This window comes from Morchella sextelata (genome assembly GCF_020137385.1).
Source record: "Morchella sextelata strain SCLS chromosome Unknown scls_9, whole genome shotgun sequence".
Classification (NCBI taxonomy): Eukaryota; Fungi; Ascomycota; class Pezizomycetes; order Pezizales; family Morchellaceae; genus Morchella; species Morchella sextelata.
In genome coordinates, this window is record NW_025408624.1 from 1,174,803 (window position 1) to 1,191,138 (window position 16,336).

The following is a 16,336-nucleotide window of genomic DNA, read 5'->3' on the forward strand; positions in this document are numbered from 1 at the left end:
GGAATCAATTGATTCCACATCCATTTTCCCTCTTGAACGATGGAGCGCGTCATGGATCTCTACAGTTGGAACTTACCATTACCGGACCTCTTCCAACTTCAACCACACCTAGCAACCTTCAAGATGTCCGAAAACAAGAAGCGCAGAGGCCGTCACAACGACTCAGAGTCAAATAAGAAGAATAAGGCATGTGTCACGAATCATAGCTCAAACCCAAAACATTTTATTACTCTTCAAGCGATTGAGGCTGACGGAAAAAACCCTACTGTACATAGACCAAGGGCTACTGGTCGAAAGCGTCAAAGAACTTCCAGTCCATCACCGGGATCGACCCGGGCATACAGGGCATTTTCGCCACTTGCGAGAGAGGGCGTGAGCCGAAATGTGTGGGCGAGCTGTATGGGCTCTTTGAAAAGGTCCGTTTTGAAGGAGAGGAATAGCAGGAAGGAGGAAGAAGAAGAAGATGCTGACCGTCACTATAATTAGTGCGCAAAAGAGCTTTATGGCCTTGATCCTCCAGCCGAGGGAGCAGGGAATGAGGACGAAGAGGAAGAGGAGGACATTGAGGCTGCGATTCAGCGCGAGATCTCAGGCCTTAAGGAGAAGGGTGACAAGTCGAAGAAGCTCTTTCTGAATGTGAAGCTCGACTTGGACTGTGGTCAGTTGATCCAGACTCCAGAGCTGATTCATCATCCACCACCCCCCCTCGCCCCTTTTGCCCCTTTTCACCCCCTCCTCTTTGTTTGGCGGGGGTGGTGGAGGGGAAGGTCGCTCGCTTATCGGTGATATTGACTGGCTGACACTTCTGGCGGGGGCCGTCATGTAGTTGTGTTTTTCCGTACAAAGGAACCATGTGTGCCAACGGAAATGGTACATGCACTTCTCTCGGGCAAGGTCCAGAGTCAGAGCATGTGGACACACCGGCTGACGCCGATCTCAAGGACCGGGAAAGCGACCCCCGAGGGGCTTGAGGAGGTCGCAAGGGAGGTTCTCAAGCCTCACTTCCACGAGGAGGGACAGGAGGTGGTTAAGGTGCGTCTTCCGTCACTACCGGCTTGCTCATCTGTTCTTGAGAATTGCGGAGGCCGGTATCTCCCCGATTTGCTCGCTTATTGAAACATTACGGGGATTTTAGTATGCCATCCGACCTACCTCTCGCAACCACAATGTCATGAGCAGAGACGACATCATCAAGAAAGTTGCGGATATTGTGGGCCCGAAGCACAAGGTTGATCTCAAGAATTACGATGTTCTAATCCTCGTCGATATCTTCAAGGTGGGTCTTTCTCTCTCTCTCTATCTGCTTCCCTTGTTCCTATTTGCTGCCTTAGGCGACACAGGCGATAAGGCGCGTCTGCAGCCAGCCATCGTTTGTCCCCTAGTACATTTATCGCTAACCATGTCCAATGAGTGATATCTGCCACAGAACATCTGTGGAATGAGCGTCGTGAGGGACTTTGAAAAACTTGGAAAATACAATCTCCAAGTGTCCCGTCAGCTGCAAAGTGGCGAGAAAAAAGACCGGCGATAAAGAAGTCAGAAGCGTCAGAAGCGTCGGAGAAAAAAGGCAAAAGTCCTCAGAAAATTGCAGATAATGAGAATGGGGGCGGAGAATGATGTGTAACATACAAACATACAAAACGGCGGATTACTACTGGGACTTTAACGATTTTCCTCCTCTCAGATCCTTTCAAACCGTTGCAGTCCATCTATTTATTATTCCTTGGCATCAATAAGAACATATATAAACATTGCATATGGGGGCCAGCCAGCCAGGCTACTCCATAGGCTCATAGGCCCATAAGAAGAGAGAACATCAACAATCATTTGCTACATGCATACATACTTGCTGGGAGCAGCGTAGGGCCCCAGTGTCTGTCTACCACTTATTATTTTATTATTACGCAACAACGCCTAGGCGCTGCAACGTTGCACGAAAGTTCGCCAAAATCGCCAAAACAGTGGCTCGGGCCAAGCCATCCGCTCCCGAATGAGGAACAATTTGGCGAATTCAAGGGCGGCCCGCCTGCCTGGTTCGATAGACTAAACCTTGGTGCCGGAGCTTATCCTCTCTGTCTGCATCATTGGCGTTTTCTCCCTTTCATTTCCGATTTTATTTTTTTCTTTCTCTTTCTCTCTTGGTGCAAGCCATCAAGCACGTATGGACGAGGAGAGGGAGGGAAGGTCTCACCATCTCAGCTCAACTCAACCACTTACTGGCTTAACGTATGCAATGCTGCTTTCCATTTTGTACAAATACCCCTTGATATCTCTCTGTGCCTGCCCGTGAAATTATGTAGTTGTTTATTCCAAACCCATTGGTATCTTCCCGCTATCGATCCTGTATCTCTCCCCCACCATGGTCCAGAGCGTCGAGAGTTTCTGGCTGCAAAGCATGTCAGAAGCCCAAAAAATCATTGATACTGCCTTCCCCAGCAATTCCCAGCCCATAACCTCAATCACCGAGCTCCTCGACGGCGCCTACAATACCTCCTACCTAATAGAGCTCCAAGGCGGGTCAAAATACGTTCTCAAGATCGCACCCCCGCCAGACGTTCGTGTACTGCGCTATGAGAACTACATTCTCGAAGCAGAAGCTTCGGCCCTACAGCTGATACGTGAAAAAAGCTCTGTGCCGGTTCCCGAGCTAGTCATATACGATGACACCTGTGAGATCCTCGACTCCCCTTACATCCTCATGACCTACCTTCCTGGCGTAACACTCGATAAGCTCCGCCCCACCCTGTCAAAATCCGAGTCTGATGCAATTGACTATTCCGTTGGCCAGCACATGCACCAGCTCGGGCATGCGCCCGCCGCCGACCGAAAGTGCTTTGGTGGGGGCGTGGATAAAGCAAAGCTCTACACCTCATGGCGGGAGTGTTTTCTCGCATTGACAGAAGCCATACTACGGGACGGGGAGGACATGCTGGTACTGCTGCCCTACGAGCAGCTGCGGCAGCAGTTTAGGAAATGGGCATATACGCTCGATGAAGTGGTGCAGCCACAGCTGGCGGTTCTGGACTTTGGGGACGGGAGTGTGCTGGTGGATCCGCAGACTAAGAAGGTGACGGGTATTATCGATTTTGAGAGGGCAGGCTGGTTTGACCCGTTATTGTCTGCGGCGTTTAGAGGGCCCTCGGCGGCGTTTGTGGAGGGATATGGGAAGGGTGTGTTGGATACAAGAAATAAGAGGTGCCGGTTATTAATGTAAGCCTGCCTGTTGATTCTGTCCCCCCTGGTCCGGTGTGTTTGCTGTGTGGTGGGCTCTGTTTGCTAAATCTCAGTGTCTGATATAGGTATTCGTGTTATTACTCAACCATCAAGATTGTGGAGGCATATTACCATCAAGCCGAGGACAGCAATGAAATGGAAGAGCGGAAAAATCTCATAAAGTGTTTAAATTCTCTAGTCAATTGGACAGCTGAGTAGTAGTAGTAGTAATTTGATATCGTTTCTTTTATAATTGGATATGGATAATAAGAACCTGGGGATAAGAATAACTCCCAATAAATTCGACCCATGAATACTATACAAGAGAACACCACCCATTCAGATACAAGAAAAGCAATTAACACCCCTAAAAAGACATACCAGTTATGTTACAAACTCGTAAAGCATTCATAACCAATAAATCATGTAAGTAATTTCATTAAAAACCTAAACCTAAACGCCTTCTCCTCCATTATGTTTTGCCAGCCGCCCCTCGTCTGGTTAGCTCCAGAGATTTAGCCAACGAAGTCTTCAATTCTTTGCTCTCCGCCCAACTCCGTTGAAGTTTACTATTCACCTAGTTAACACATTATCTTTAGTAGAAACAGGGGAAATGTCAGAACTAACCTGATCCGGATCCCCGCAATGAGTGTATGCACCACTGAACGCAATGAAGGTCTCTTCTCGCGTATGTAGCGATCAGGGAAGATGCCCATCTGCTCAATCAACTGCATATTTGCCTCGTTACTGTAATATAAACTGTCAGCGGATAATTCTTGAGTGGTTACAGCCGACATCACTTACCATGCGCTGTAGAGGTTGATTTGCATCAAAAAGAAATTCTTGCTGAACGACAAATCTGCTCTAAACCCAGCTTCTCGGGCAACCTTGGCCCGGAGATAGCGAATTTGCTTGGCCAGCCCCTTGATTTCAGCTCTGTGTCGTACCTCCGCCTGCCCAATCTGGGTTTCGAGGGTTTTGGCATCGGCATCTGTCCGCGCAGTTTCACGCCTGCTAGTGCTCTCTGAGAATCGGACCCGCTGCTTGATGGCCCTACGCTCCTCGTCCCACGCAGCCTGTAGCTGTGCTGTCTTCTCAACGGCTTTTTGATAACGGCGAGTGACTTTCTTCAAGTCTTCTGAGGTTCCTTGAAAAATAGAGTCAAGTTGGCTCTTTTCCTTTCGTAGGTTCCTGACTTGCGCATCAAGCTCCTTCTCCTTCTTGCGACGAATGCGTATCTCCTCGTCCCGAGCGTTCATTTGCGCTTGCAATTGCTCAATCTCCAGTGTTGCAGTCCGGATACTCTCATGAAGTTCTTGCCGCTCCTCTGCAATCTGTTGCTGGGCAGTTCTGGTATCCTCTGAACTCTTCAGGTGTTGGTCCAGTTTAGCACTATGCAGCTCTCTTTCCAAGGCATGGATTCGCTTCCTGAGTTCACCAACTTTACCACCAACTTCAAAATTCTTGCGAACCATGGCTTCGTTACTTTCCCGGATTTCAGCAATTTCCTGATCTAGCAAAGACTTTTCGATCTCAAGTTGCTCGTATGCAGCCTTCTGGTCGCCGTTCTTTCGTTCCAGGGTCTTAACCTTGGACCGGTATTCCCGGATTTGTTCTTGACAAGCACTAATTTGTCGTCTGAGTTCCTCGACCTCGGACTTCCTGCCCGAACGGGGCGTGCTTCCCATGGGAGGTGACTGAAGTACAGCAGCGTTCTTATTATCAAGCAACTCGCGGTCAAGCTGGTCAACTTGATGGCGGAGCTCACGGACTGTCTTCCTACTCGCTGCTTCTTTTTGGACAAAGTCATTTTCCCGCTTCCTTGCATCCGATAAGCTGGCACGAAGAGTTTCTAATTCCAGCTCAAGGCCACCATCTTGGCGGTCCAGTTTGAGAAGTTCGTCAATTCTGGCTTCAAGGCGGGAAATATCGCGCTGAGATGCTTGGCGTTCGCTTTCACGTTCACTCATAAGCGATTTCAGTTGGCTCTTGAGTTCTCGGACTTGATTCTCGAGTTTGATCTCTTGTTCCTGAGCAGTGTCGATGGCATCTTGAAGATCTGCCTCCAGATCACTGGCTCGCTGCTCAAGAATTGCACGTTCGTCTTTTGCCCTTTGGAGGTCGATCTCAATTTTACTCTTTGCCTTCCTTAACTCCGCTTTCTCGTGATCGAGATGCTTCGAGGAATCGGCCTTATGTGATAGTTGTTGAAGCTGGCTCTTCAATTCATCCCGCTCAGCTTCAATTTCCATGGTTGTAACTCGGAGGGCATTGGTTTGAGTGTTGGCCTTTGCAAGCTGCTCTTGTAGTTGCTGCTTCTCTTTCTTAACATTCTCGAGACGCCTGGTAGCGTCTTGAATATCCTCCTTGAGTGCTCTCTGTGTTTGTACCTCTAGTTCAAGGTCTCCCTTGACTGCCTGTGCCTCGTACCGGGCCTTGCCGTGCTGGTTCTCAAGTCGACTGAGCTCTAACTTGGTGGCATTGAGCTTCTGGCGAAGGGTTTCCACTTCAGCTTTTGCAGCATCGATTTCTTCGTCTGCGTTATCCTTCTCCTCGTCGAGTTGAGCGCTGAGCAGTTCCACTTCATCGTCTAGATATTTGACTTTCTCCTCTAAGGCTCTCTCGGCTTTTCTTGACAGCCTGAGCTCCTCCTTGGTAGCGTTATGCTCGGCAATCTTGACATCAAGAGCAGCCTTTCTTTCTTCAATCTCGTCTTGGAGCTCGAGAATTTGTTGGTTGAGACCAGCTTCTTCTTTCTTATGCCTTTCATTCTCAGACTTCAACGCACTGACCAACTAAAATTCAATGTTAAATTAGTATCAATTGTGAGATTCGGAAATGAGGTTTACCTTAGTTTCTTTTCCTTGCGTTGAACTTTCAGCCTGTTGTAGTTGCTCAATTGTCCTCTTAAGATCTTCGGCAGTGGTCTCGGCCTTTTGTATTCTGATCTCTAGCTGGCGCTTCTCAGATTGCCAGTTGGAAATAGCACGTTCATACTGCTTCTCCTTCTCTGCAAGCTCTCTGTCCATCGCCTCGAGCTCTTCGTTGAGGCTGCTCTTATCTTCCTCCCATTCCCGTCTCAGGGACTGTTCACTTGCTTCCGCCATCTGCCTTTCTCTTTGCAATGTCAAGTTTGCTTCCTGGAGGTTGCTCCTCAGCTTATCAACTTGCCTCTGAAAGTCCTCTGACTCTGTTGTCAAGGCATCATGACGCTGACGAATGAGTTCTTTCTCGGCCTGTATATCATGAAGATCTGATTGGGCTTTACGGAGGGCCGCTTCAAGTTCGTTACGAGACGCCCGGACTCTACGAAGTTCATTTTCGAGTTCGCTACGAGAACTGTTGATGGCGGAGTCCTTTTCCATGGCTAGACTCTGCATATTTGATTGAGCCTTGCGAAGCTCCACCTCAATTTCACTGCGGGCCGATCGAGCTTTACGCATTTCCAGCTCCAGCTCCTGGTGAGATCTTTCGATAGAGTCTTTCTCCGAGGTAACAAGCTGAAGATCTGATTCCAGTTTTCGCACCTTCCCTTCAAGCTCAACGCGGGACTTGCTGATAGTATCTCTTTGACGCTTAGCATCATTAAGTTCCTACAATCGTCAGTTTTATTGCACATAAGATTAGCAGTCTCAAATAGCACATACTGTTTGAAGAGTTTGAAATTCGCCATCAAAGTCACCATTTAGCTGCTCTAATCTAGACTTAAGGCGCTGTGTCTCCGCAGCCCTCTCTTGGTGAAGTGCTTGCAGGCTATCATATTCTTGGCGAAGCTGTTCCAATTCTCCTTTAAGATTCTCCCTCTGATTTTCACGCTCGCCTATCCTGCCCTTGTAGGCAAAGCTCTTGTTGCGAGCCTCATCGCGAAGCTTTTCGAGGGTATCTTCAAGATTCTGCTTTTCATGCTCCAGCCTTGTCTGGTTGTTCCGAATTTGTTCATTCTCAGTCTGGACTTTTTTCTTTTCTTGAAGAACTCTAGATTTCTCTGTTTGTTCGTCTTCGATGTTGTTTTGAAGATCTCGAACCAGCTAAGATGGATATTATTAGAAGCCATATACACGTTGTCATATGATTAAAGAGTAATACCTTTTCGTAGTCCCTTATTTTTTGCTCCGCTTTTCGGAGTGCCTCATCTTTCTTTACTAATTGTTCATCCCTATCACCCTGCTTACCTTGTAGCTCTTGCTCCATTGCTTTAAGCCTTTCCTGTAAAGATTTGGTATCACTCTTTAGCTCTTGGATTTCACGATCTTTGCCCTTGAGTTCGGCATCAACACCGTCCAACTCGGCTTCACGCTCATCGAGAAGACGATCTTTCTCTCTTATCTCAGTTTCCAGTTCAGCCTTCTCTTCTTCAACCTTCTCTAGCTCCTTATTTAATTTCTGTACCTCCTCGTCATCTTCCTCCTCCATGTTGTCCACCTGTTTCTTGTAACCCTGAGCTTCTTCACGGAGTCGGTCATTTTCATCCAAAACTTCATCGAGTTCCTTTTCTTTTGCCTCCAATTCTTTCTCTTTTTTCTGCAGCTCTTTATCCTTCTCCTCCAGTTGTTGCGACATCTCCTGAAGAGCCCTTGCACGTTCCTCGCTCCGTCTGCCGTTGTCGTAGCCCTTTTGCTTGCTATCCTGGATCGACATCATTTGTTCACGAAGCTCGGTGATAGCTTTTTCGGAATCATTGAGGGATTTTCGATATCGTTTAAGCTCCGCTTTGAGAGTAGCTCGTTCGACTTTAATTTCTATGTTCTGCTCAAAGAAAGAGAAAAAAATATGATTAATAAAAAAAGATTTGATCGGCATTGTAAAGAGCTTTGGTCTCACTTCTTTAATGGCTTCCTCATTATGCTCAGGCCCTAGTTTCTTCAGTCGTTCTTCCATAAAAACAATCTTGAGCTTTAATCCAAAATTTTCCTTCTTAATCTCATCGATTATCTATTTCAAGAGTATTTTAGCAATCCGTCCTTTTTTAAGCGGCGAAATTAAGGATGACACACCTTCTCTTGTTCCCTCAGTGTCATCTGTCCGTCGTGCTCCAAAACACCGGCATTCTCCCCCCTCCTCGGTAAAACGGCTACTGGTGTTGAATTAATACTAGAATCTGGCATCGGACCTAGGACAGTGTCGTTTTGACTCTGGTACGTTGATTCATCACCGCCATACGAGCTCCTCTCACCATGTGGCAGCGCCGGGCTATCCATTATATCCAGTTTTCCATTTTTCAAAAATGCTGGGGTCGGTGGCACCCCCTTGTTATCACCGACTCTTGCGCGGAGGTTCGATTTCTGTACGCTCTTTAGTAGTGGGGTGAACTCGTTTTTGCTCAGTCCTCCGCGATTGGCAATGCTCCCAAAGATCTGGCGCGCGGGTGTCATATTCGCACGATTTCGTCTGCCACCCTTATTAGCTTTAAAAAGGTCATCTCCTCCGCCAGGCGATTGGAAGGAATCCATTCGAGAGCCCAGATCCAGGTCACCAATCGATCCATCTGAAGGTAACTCCGTTCGAGGACTATCGATTCCGATGCCGGGAGCAACCATGATGTAGTGAGATTTTTCTTGAGAGGTGCGCTATGCGCTAGCTTTTTTGGAGGCTTCCCTCAAGTCTATGGAAGCAATCGTTTCGTGTCGACTGCCTGAGGATTGCTGTGTTGGTGTGTGTTGAAAGAAGTTATGTGAGCATAGGCGTTGTTTTTGTTTATGTCGCGGGCCTAGCTTTTCGCGCTAGTGGCCTTGGCAACGAGCTTGATCCACTAATGTATTGTTGCACCCCACCACCACTTCGAAGATAAAGAAACACAAAAATTCCCCTCGATCATTTCCCTCAGGCAACCCTGACCCTTTATCAATTGAATGGATGGGCTAGTAATTCAAAGCAGATATTACATACTCGCTTATGTTCCAAGACCTACAAGGATTGCTAATCAAGCCCGGACACTGAACCAACTCCGACAAGAACTCAAAACTCACCTCGTACTTTATAGCTTAGGTAAGTCGAAGCTCAGCATTGCATCGAAACAGAATCAGATAAGTGCATGTGTTTTAAGCACTCAGAACTATATTATGCTATCTAGTCACTCTGGCCTCAAGGACGAAAGAGGAAAACTCAGCCGGAATCTCGAACTCTATACTATTATCTCACAGCTTCCGACTCGACTGGAAATCATCAATCGGAACCTATCAGGTAGACCTAAAGAACCAAGCTTTACAAAATTATTCTTTGGTAGTATGTAACACTGCTATATATGGAAAGATTAGGCATCGATATATTGGTCCTGGACCCTATCATGATAACTTCAGCTATAGTTCCAGCAGCCAGCCAGCTGGGGATACATACATGTAAGTATGTGTATATATCAGCGATGACTTTAGAGTCTATCATTGAACAATATCGCCACAGCCTAAGATCTATCGAGTAAACCTTGATGATATGCAGTTGCGGTTTGAGCATGCAGAAGCAGTGGTGAGGCTGCTGTGCAACAGAAGCACTGCATAGAAGGTTCTTTCAGCTCATCCTTCGGATATTTATCTTCCTGTGATCTCAGACATGGATAAACAACTTCTGGATTAAGTAAAAGAAAACATTTACTTTTTCTCGGGCGCAACCCCCAACCATTGTGATGTAACAGGCTTCTCGGAGGTGTGTTGTCGTTGATACAAGGGTCCAACCAATTGTGGGGTAACTCCTAGAATTCCTATTCCGGACGACTGCTGAGGTTTCTAAAACACAAGGAAATCCGCAGCGAAACCCAGCCTTACCACTGTCGCGCTAGCTTAGCTCGACCTCGGCCCATCCTCTAGCTGGTGAAGCTGCAGGGCCACATAGAGGTCTGAGCTCCCGGGGCTGAGAAGTTGCAACAATTATCCGCGAAAGAATGAAACTGCGGAGGCGGCCCAATTAAAGTTGACAGCATTTGATGATGATCGTGCGACTGAGTAATAAACCAAGAACACAAAGGATACATGAAATACATGGATTATGTGGGGTACACAGATCATATACATGTATGTGCTTAATAGCGAAGCTTTATGTACTTGCAATTGCTGAATGCTATATACAAGGTTTGTCTAAAAAAAAAAAAAGTCTAACCAATATCTTTGACGAAAAATTACAAAATCTAGAAGAAATCTTTTTGAGCCCTTGCGGCCTCGGCGCAAAGGGTTTTGAGCAGAACCAACGCAATCGGACATGAGTTGACACAAAATAGACCATCGACCACAGAATACAAGGAAAATGGAATAGACGAGAATAAACTATGAAGAGTCGTTATTTAATGACCAGTCTCTCCTTTGAGAATGGCAGCTTGGCAGTCGGCGAGAATCGCAGCTTGTTTTCCGATTTCACCTAGATGACCGATAATTTCCTTGTTACCATCGTAAAATCCGTAAATCGTATATGGTACCCCAGTCTCCTTGCAAAAGTCTAGAACCAGCTTCTGAGTATCACGAAGATTGTGTCTAGGAATACGGGGGAAAAGATGATGAATTGCCTATCAGAGTAAATTGTTAGCTTGAGTTACCATATAATGGATATACCTATAAACAAACCTGAAATTGCAATCCTCCATGGAAGAAATCCAACCAGCGTGGGCAGTCCACATCCATGGTAGTTCTTAACATCTTCTGTGCAAAGCTTTCTCCCACTCCCAGGTCCGCAGTAGACATGGCAAAGTGTGATAAAGTGATCTGCACGTGCAAAGGCATTGTGACAATGTGGCTGATCATAATGTATACAAAACGGTCCCAATTTGTTGGTAGCGAATTGTAGATTAGACCGTAGCCAAACCAGTACCAAAATACCACCATTCCGGCAATTTCGAGCCACCGCTGGTATGCCGCAACTCCCTTTCTCGGCCCTAGCCCAAGAATAAGGTATTCCCAGGAAAGACGGTAAAGGTTAAACCTCCCAAGACACAAGATTGGGTAGTACAAATAGTTCTGGAACCTAATAAAGAATCTTGCTGCAGCATCGTAATGCATCACGCGGTCGTAGTATGTTGAAAACAAGCTAGTAAAGAAACGGTGGCTAACAGCAAAGAACGGAAGATGTTCAATATCCGGATCATGTTCAGGGTCATTGGTAACAATATGGTGCACCTGATATAATGTTAGTGATTGAATCGGTTTATGTTTATAAAAAGCAAGGTATTTCTTACATTGTGACTTCTTTTCCACCATCCCAATGAGAGCCCACCACAAAAATCGGCAATAAAGATGCCAAAGCAAGTGTCAAGATGGAAATTATGTGTAATCCCCATATGGCCTGCATCATGTGCGGCAAAGGTAATCTGGTGCCAGAACAACCCAAGGAAAAATGCGGAAATTTTGAACCACCCAGAGTGCAGACAAACTATTGAGATTGACAGAAACGTCAAGTACCGAGCAAATTCCTTCATATATCTAAAGTAGTTGCAGTTATAAAGTCCTGCGGCTCTTATCCGCTGGTCCAATTTCCTGTATTCCCTAACAATCTTCCCTTGTGTTTCAGGGTCAAGAGCTGGGTATTTCGCAAGATCGGCTTCAATGTTTTTCCGGGTGAGCTCGTCGAGGCCGAACTCATCAGTAATACTTAATTCAGTTATTGAAGACGATGAAGATGCAACAGCGGAGCCTTGGCGTCTACGAAGGATACTAGGGTCGCGAAGGAAGCTTCTATCATCATCGAAGATGGATGCCGGTGATTCAGAGCGAGCCGGCGTGCTTGGGCACTCGGGTTCGCACAATTCCTCGCTCGTCTCCTGGAACTCGTCTACCTCATCTTCTTCGCCCTCGATATATGGCCGAAACTCACCACCATGTAAAGGTGGTAAGAAATTGGTCCAAGCCCCCTGAATCTTGCCAATTGCAAAGTTTTTCATTCGATTCCGGGCTTCAGCGGAATGCAAACTATTCAAAGATTAGTATATATAACTTTGGTGCCCGGAGGTGATTTAGGAACACGTACGCATTAATTTCATCAGTAGCATCCCGACCGACCATATGTAAAATAGCTTTATCACCTCCTGGGTGGAATTTCAACCAGGCATCAACACGGAGGACATCGTTGTCCAAAATTATGATTGTTTTTCCTTCGGCAATCAAACCTTCAACCTGTCGTCGGGAGAGGATTCTATCGGCAGCCCGTCCCATGATAGGCAACGTGTTAAGCAGGGGAACAGGGGTAAAGGAGTTGGAATTCCGGGAAATCGGCTGGAGAAAGTGGATCAAGGTAACCGGAGGGGGGGAAAAAAATACAAGAGAGAATGTAACTCCTTGCGCTAGAAGCTTAAATGTTTAACGAGTGGTGGTGATATTGAGCTTCCAGATATTCAGCACATCTCACAACGGTGACTTGTCTAAAGGTGGGGAGATATCTGGATCAATGGCTATCCGATGCACGTTGAAGGATGATGGGCTGACAGCAGCTGTTTACGAAAAATGGAAGTCTCTTAAGGATTACATCCATTTAGAGAAAGGAGAATTCCAAGATCCCGAACAGGACGCAGGGCGCGCATTCTATTTGGTACAGGGGCTTTTGCCCTAGCTATTTTTGGAAAATAAAGGGGAAATCACAACTGTCAAGATAATAGCTTTGTTCAAGTGCTTTCGCTCGGTGTCCTCACACACTGTGTATCACTTCTCTATGCCCGACGCAATGTACGACGCGACTTGCCGACAAAGCCCTGTTCGGTACCTCCCGGTAACTCCTCTTTCGTCTTCAACCTCTTTATGACCTTTGATGTATTGATTTGAAGACAAAATTCTCCGAGATGTATGGTCTATTTGTAGCTGAAAGTTCTTACTACAGTAAGTATGCACGCGGATCTCCCGATAAGATAAAGCTAAGATAGCAAGAAGCTTGCCAAGAGCTCGCGTCGACCAACCGACCATTGCTTTCTCAAAAACCCAAGGGAACGGTTCAAATTGAAAAACATTTCGACAAAAAATACACCAATAAGGTGTTCAGTTCCTAGGTTCTAGCAAGCTCATCAGCTAACTCTACCATCACCGACCCTTGTACCCGCTTGCGAGAGGTCCTGAGAACTTCGACGACGAGTGAGAATCGATGAAGCTACGAAGCGCGCAAACTCCAGCTGGCCTGAACCCAGGCTAAGAACTTTTATTGCGAAAATCTTTCAGAATTGATCCTTTTGAGCTTCTCCGAGATCGAGGCCCGTGATTTCTGCCTATCTCCGCTATACTAAATAGCCCTTTTTGTTTTCAAGGCTCTTCAGTAGTTCTCTTAAGGAGTCAATGTGCAGGAGTGGTGCTAACATGAAGCATAGGCATATTTGTATACGTATACAATCTCTAGTAAGTGAGCGTTGCTTTCTTGTTTTGTGTGCATGGGCTTGCTCGAGTGGCTGGCACTACCGGTGATCCGAATGGACCAAGGCCTTCTTACACCAAAAGCCTCGATTTATCGAGAGGTCCGATCCGATGCCTTGGTCTAGACTCACCAAGATTCACTTTCACATCTTCTCCAGCATATTCACTTTATCTCAAGTCTTTTCTGCCACTTCCGTTGCTGGGTAATCTAGCTTGCTGGTGAAATGGCACAGAGTCAAGTTGATATGAGTCCATGTTGTTCTGGAGCCTTTTCGTACTGAAGATATCTGGGCGCCAGTGGCTCTAAAGACTCGAAGCGCTTGTTCTCTACAAGTTTCCTGTGTAGATGGCTGCAAGTATACCAACATCGGTCGGGCCACCCGCCCTCAGAAAAGAAGAAAAACTCAAATCCCTGTGGTTTTTCACGAATCCTTTGAAACAGACCCACCCACGTATGCCTCAATGAAGCATGTGAGCTGTCAATCGGTTTATTACAATACATTCCACGTAATCCTACGACAACAACAATAAAAAAACCTTTCTCAAAATATCTACGACTAGTCCTCGGGGAACATGGTAGCGTCTAAACCGGATTGCTCAATAATTTAGATTGTCATTTTTTGTCTTTCCAGACTATAGTTGCAGATATATGTTACCCAGCTACCCTATCGGAAAGGAGTATATGATACCTTCTGCAGATGAATAATGCCCTCACAATCAGGGGCATGCGCGCAGCATGCAGTGGGAGAAAGAAGTATGGACGTTTCGGAATCAAGGATCGAGCGAGGTGGCTACTCGAACATCAAGAAAGGGTTTTGAAAGTTCTCATCGCTCTGCTTCACATCACCTTACTGATGTGTCCATTATGCGGTATTCGTCGCATTCATATCGGCCAGCTCATGCTCATCGGTCATGTTGAATAACCCCTTCGACATCATCGTTCCTCTCTGTCACTCGATTTGTTAGAACCCCCACATTATTCTTCTTATTCCTATCACGATCGGTCTAGGATTATAGGCACTCTCAAGCCCAGAAACTTCATGTCTTCGCGCTTGCTGTTCTTTTGGTTTGTCTGCTGGGATCTAGAACCAGAGCTCTGGCCCATAATAGAGCAACACAAGACCAGGCTATTTGGCCGAGGCTTTGTATGGTCCCAAGGAAGCCACACTCCGAAGAAAAAAGGGATTTGGTAAGGCCTCCGGTGTACCACGAGAGCCCGTCCCTGAGTACGACGCTCTGGTATTGGCGCTTCCATGCAACGTGGTACATTCCCGGTGCAATTTTCAAATTTGATTAGTTTGTCTTTTGGGAATAACACACACAGAAGTACACTAAACTATGAAGTGATGTAAATGAAAAGGAAGAAACAACAAGCTACAAACATGCATTTCAGATGACCATTCATTTGAAGGTTGACCAAGATGTCTATGTAAAGCTTGTGTACGTCTTGGCTGAAGATCTGGGTGGTTTTTTGACCCAAACATTTTCGTACACGACAGCAAGAAAACCAATGTCACCGAAAATAAAATAAGAACAATCCCACTTATGTGATGACTTCACCATAATCAGCGCCTTTGAAATCACTTTAAACAAATCAAAGGCAAAGTTCATCGAAATATCAGCATCGATGAATCTGAAAATAGAGGTTCTCGGCCCGCCCAGCAAACCTCCGAGCTCCTTAGCAATGGTTGATGATTGTTTGTGGCAGCCATCGCTCCATCCAGCTAGATGGTCCATAGAATAGGCCCGCGGCAGCCCGGGTATGTAGAATGAAAGTACATGAATGTATCTAACAGTAGCAGGGATATTTTTTTGACCCCCGTTCCTTGTTCATGTGGTTTCCTTCCGGGTCTCTGGTACGGCGGCCGAGCAAAAACCTACAAAAACAAGGCCTCAATTTAGAATTACACTGTGCCAATTGGTCTATCTTACATAAAAGCAATTTTTTCCAGTAGAACCAGGGTCTAGAGGCATTTCCACCGATGTGACTAAAAAGCAACCGATCTCAGATCACTTGCGATGGTAAAAGATCATGGATGTCGTGCGTATGACCACAATCGTGAGACGGGGGATCCCTCTTTTCTGAGAACTGAAATATGTAGTCCGGAGCTCTAGATATCGATGACATTATGCTAAGAATTACTCAGTTGATATCCAGCCACCACGGTTGCTTCTGATAGGCCACTCTGTTGTAGTCAGGAATATCGTGGTGGTTGAAGATAATTTTGTGGGGACTGAGACTGGTGGGCCCGTAGATCATGGTCGCCGATCAATGATGCTAAACTTTGGAGAGGAACTAGAGGGGAGAGTGCTACTGGATACATGATACATGATGTATGTCGAAGCTGGGGTTCAGTACAGTTGTATTCGACTCTTGTGTAGAAACCATGTGGGAATAGATCAACAGGAGTTAGAATCTTCTGCCGTCTTGCATACATGGAAGCACTTGTCGGTGCCCGAGATTTCTAGCCCGGGTTCTAATTCCGTCATGTTTGGTCGCGATAAGTGTCATGTCAATACAATGATGTACTGTAGAGTAGCTACATATTCCTTAGTGCTCTGTCACACGTACACGATCACATAAACTAAAGATTAAGCCTTGTAATCTTACTAACGGCTCAATCAAAAGCTCTAATCTAGTAGTCGCCACTTGACAAGGCAACTTACTTGGGTTAGGTTTGTAGCTTCTTAGTCGAGGATAATGGGCACCGTGCGGTGGCGACAAAAGACGCACAGCGCTTCATGCAGTATCACTCGCTATGCCGGTTTCGCGATTATCTATGCTCTGCGAGGCTATATGGTGCGATTATTAGATATAA

General features: G+C 46.2%; 4 protein-coding genes across 4 annotated transcripts; 2 read left to right on the top strand and 2 right to left on the bottom strand.

Annotated features, from left to right (window-relative positions):
* Nucleotides 1-123: 123 nt before the first annotated feature.
* H6S33_012990 (uncharacterized protein) lies at nt 124-1,531 on the top strand (the record flags this gene model as incomplete). The annotated part of the gene is made up of 6 exons (XM_044844350.1): nt 124-186; nt 276-416; nt 487-658; nt 827-1,032; nt 1,136-1,276; nt 1,427-1,531. The coding sequence occupies 6 exons, from the start codon at nt 124-126 to the stop codon at nt 1,529-1,531; spliced, it is 828 nt and encodes a 275-aa protein (XP_044694699.1).
* Nucleotides 1,532-2,359: 828 nt separating this feature from the next.
* H6S33_012991 (uncharacterized protein) lies at nt 2,360-3,214 on the top strand (the record flags this gene model as incomplete). The annotated part of the gene is made up of 1 exon (XM_044844351.1): nt 2,360-3,214. The coding sequence occupies one exon, from the start codon at nt 2,360-2,362 to the stop codon at nt 3,212-3,214; it is 855 nt and encodes a 284-aa protein (XP_044694700.1).
* Nucleotides 3,215-3,685: 471 nt separating this feature from the next.
* On the bottom strand, nt 3,686-8,750 carry H6S33_012992 (uncharacterized protein; the record flags this gene model as incomplete). Its single annotated transcript, XM_044844352.1, has 8 exons — nt 3,686-3,782; nt 3,841-3,960; nt 4,018-6,008; nt 6,063-6,806; nt 6,861-7,241; nt 7,300-7,959; nt 8,035-8,145; nt 8,208-8,750. The coding sequence occupies 8 exons, from the start codon at nt 8,748-8,750 to the stop codon at nt 3,686-3,688; spliced, it is 4,647 nt and encodes a 1,548-aa protein (XP_044694701.1).
* Nucleotides 8,751-10,480: 1,730 nt separating this feature from the next.
* H6S33_012993 (uncharacterized protein) lies at nt 10,481-12,338 on the bottom strand (the record flags this gene model as incomplete). The annotated part of the gene is made up of 4 exons (XM_044844353.1): nt 10,481-10,699; nt 10,758-11,306; nt 11,366-12,095; nt 12,154-12,338. The coding sequence occupies 4 exons, from the start codon at nt 12,336-12,338 to the stop codon at nt 10,481-10,483; spliced, it is 1,683 nt and encodes a 560-aa protein (XP_044694702.1).
* Between the last annotated feature and the right edge of the window lie 3,998 nt (nt 12,339-16,336).